Genomic DNA, 1,530 nt, shown 5'->3' with positions numbered 1-1,530 from the left:
TAGGGACAGCCCGGGACAGCCCACGACCAACAGCCCCCCAGTCTCGGCGATGTGGGCTGGAGGGCAGGGACAGAGATGCCTGTGTGGTGGGCACCCCGATGTGGTGGAGGGCAGGAGGTGGGTGGCAGAGGTGTCCCAGGGATGGGGACCTTTGTGGAGGTGGGTGGCAGAGGTATCCCGGGGATGAGGACCCTTGGGAATGGAGGACAGGAGGAGGGTGGCAGATGTGTCCCGAGGATGAGAACCCTTTTGGGGGGATGGAGGGGAACAGGACGGTGCTGCAGAACCTCTGGAGGGTTTGGGAGAATCTCAGGCGGGGGGTTCAATTTTTGAGTAGAGAAAGCACAAAACACCTATTCTCACCCCATTTCTGGCTTTGGCGAAGCCTGCCCCGCAGCCTGGGCTGTTCTGCCGGGCCGGGCGGAGGGCAGTGCCGAGCTCGGGGACGGGGGTGCCGGCGGCTCACGGTGCTGTGCCCCGCAGGCTGAGCCCCAAGCGCCGGCAGGATGGTCCCAAAGGCAGCAGCGCTCGCTCCAGCCGCAGCCCGTCCTCGCCCTCGCCCCAGCGCTCGGCCTCGCCGCACCAGAACGGGCACAAGGGCAGCGCCCAGAACGGCCGCCACAGCCACGGCGCCCCGCTCCCGGAGCCCTCGGATGTACGTAGGCTTTTCTTGGATCACTCTTCGCTTCCCTCCCCTCCTCCCTCCACAGGACTGCCCCCCTGCTCTCCTCTCCGCTCCTTCCCCACTCGCTCGGCTCCCCGCCCTGCCCGGCCGGGGCACACGGGGGAGATGCACTCACCAACTCTGCACTGGGTGCACGGTCTCCCTGGGGGAGCCAGCCCGTCATCTCGGGGCAAGGATCAGGGCAGCCAACAAATCATCCCTCCCCCAAAGCCGCACATTGCCCTGCAGATGTCACCCCCGAGACGATGGCTTGGCAGGCCAGCGACACTGCCAGGGTCACCACTGGGCTCAGCACCTACCTGAGATTGAGCCCAGACAGCCAAGAAATGGGTACAGCTGGAAAATTCGTTTCCCCACCAGCCCAAACCCTCCCCAGTGCCAAGGGGCTGACACCAGTGCTCAGGACTCCAACACCCAGTCTGGCCAGGGTAGTGTTCGGAGGGGATTTGGTGCTGGATGCTCAGATTTTAGGGTCCCCATGGCAGGTGACATTGGAGCTAAGTGTCCCTGGCTCTGCCTCATTGTCCTGGGATGTCCCAATGAAACCCAGGGGTCTACTCCAGTGCTGAGTGGTCTAAACTCTAATCCTGTGGGACAGAGGGCCAGTCCCAGTTTAACCAGTGCCAGGATGGCAAGGAGCCTGCTTTGGCTAACAGGGACTGGAGGCAGAGCTGACTGAAGGCAGTGTGCTGCATGACTCCACTACTGGGGGGCACACAGGTCCCCACTCACCTCAGGGAACTTCATTCCCATGGTGAGGTGCTGTGGGGACACTGCCAGGCTGGCAGCACCCTGTGCTGACACCCCAACACCTGCAGGGCCAGGGGCACCCCGGAAAATGGGGC

General features: G+C 63.9%; 1 protein-coding gene across 1 annotated transcript in view; it reads left to right on the top strand.

Moving 5' to 3' along the window:
• SRRM3 (serine/arginine repetitive matrix 3) overlaps positions 1-1,530 on the top strand; it is a 19,312-nt gene that overhangs the window by 9,081 nt on the left and 8,701 nt on the right. Inside the window, exon 8 of the mRNA XM_029961260.1 lies at positions 484-655. Coding sequence (XP_029817120.1) covers positions 484-655 — 172 coding nt within the window. The remainder of the gene's footprint in view (positions 1-483; positions 656-1,530) is intronic.

Source organism: Manacus vitellinus, unplaced genomic scaffold (genome assembly GCF_001715985.3).
Source record: "Manacus vitellinus isolate BGI_N305 unplaced genomic scaffold, ASM171598v3 scaffold_32_pilon, whole genome shotgun sequence".
NCBI classification, from domain to species: domain Eukaryota; kingdom Metazoa; phylum Chordata; class Aves; order Passeriformes; family Pipridae; genus Manacus; species Manacus vitellinus.
The sequence above is the reverse complement of the archived record's forward strand: the minus strand, read 5'-3'. Positions and strand labels throughout refer to the sequence as shown.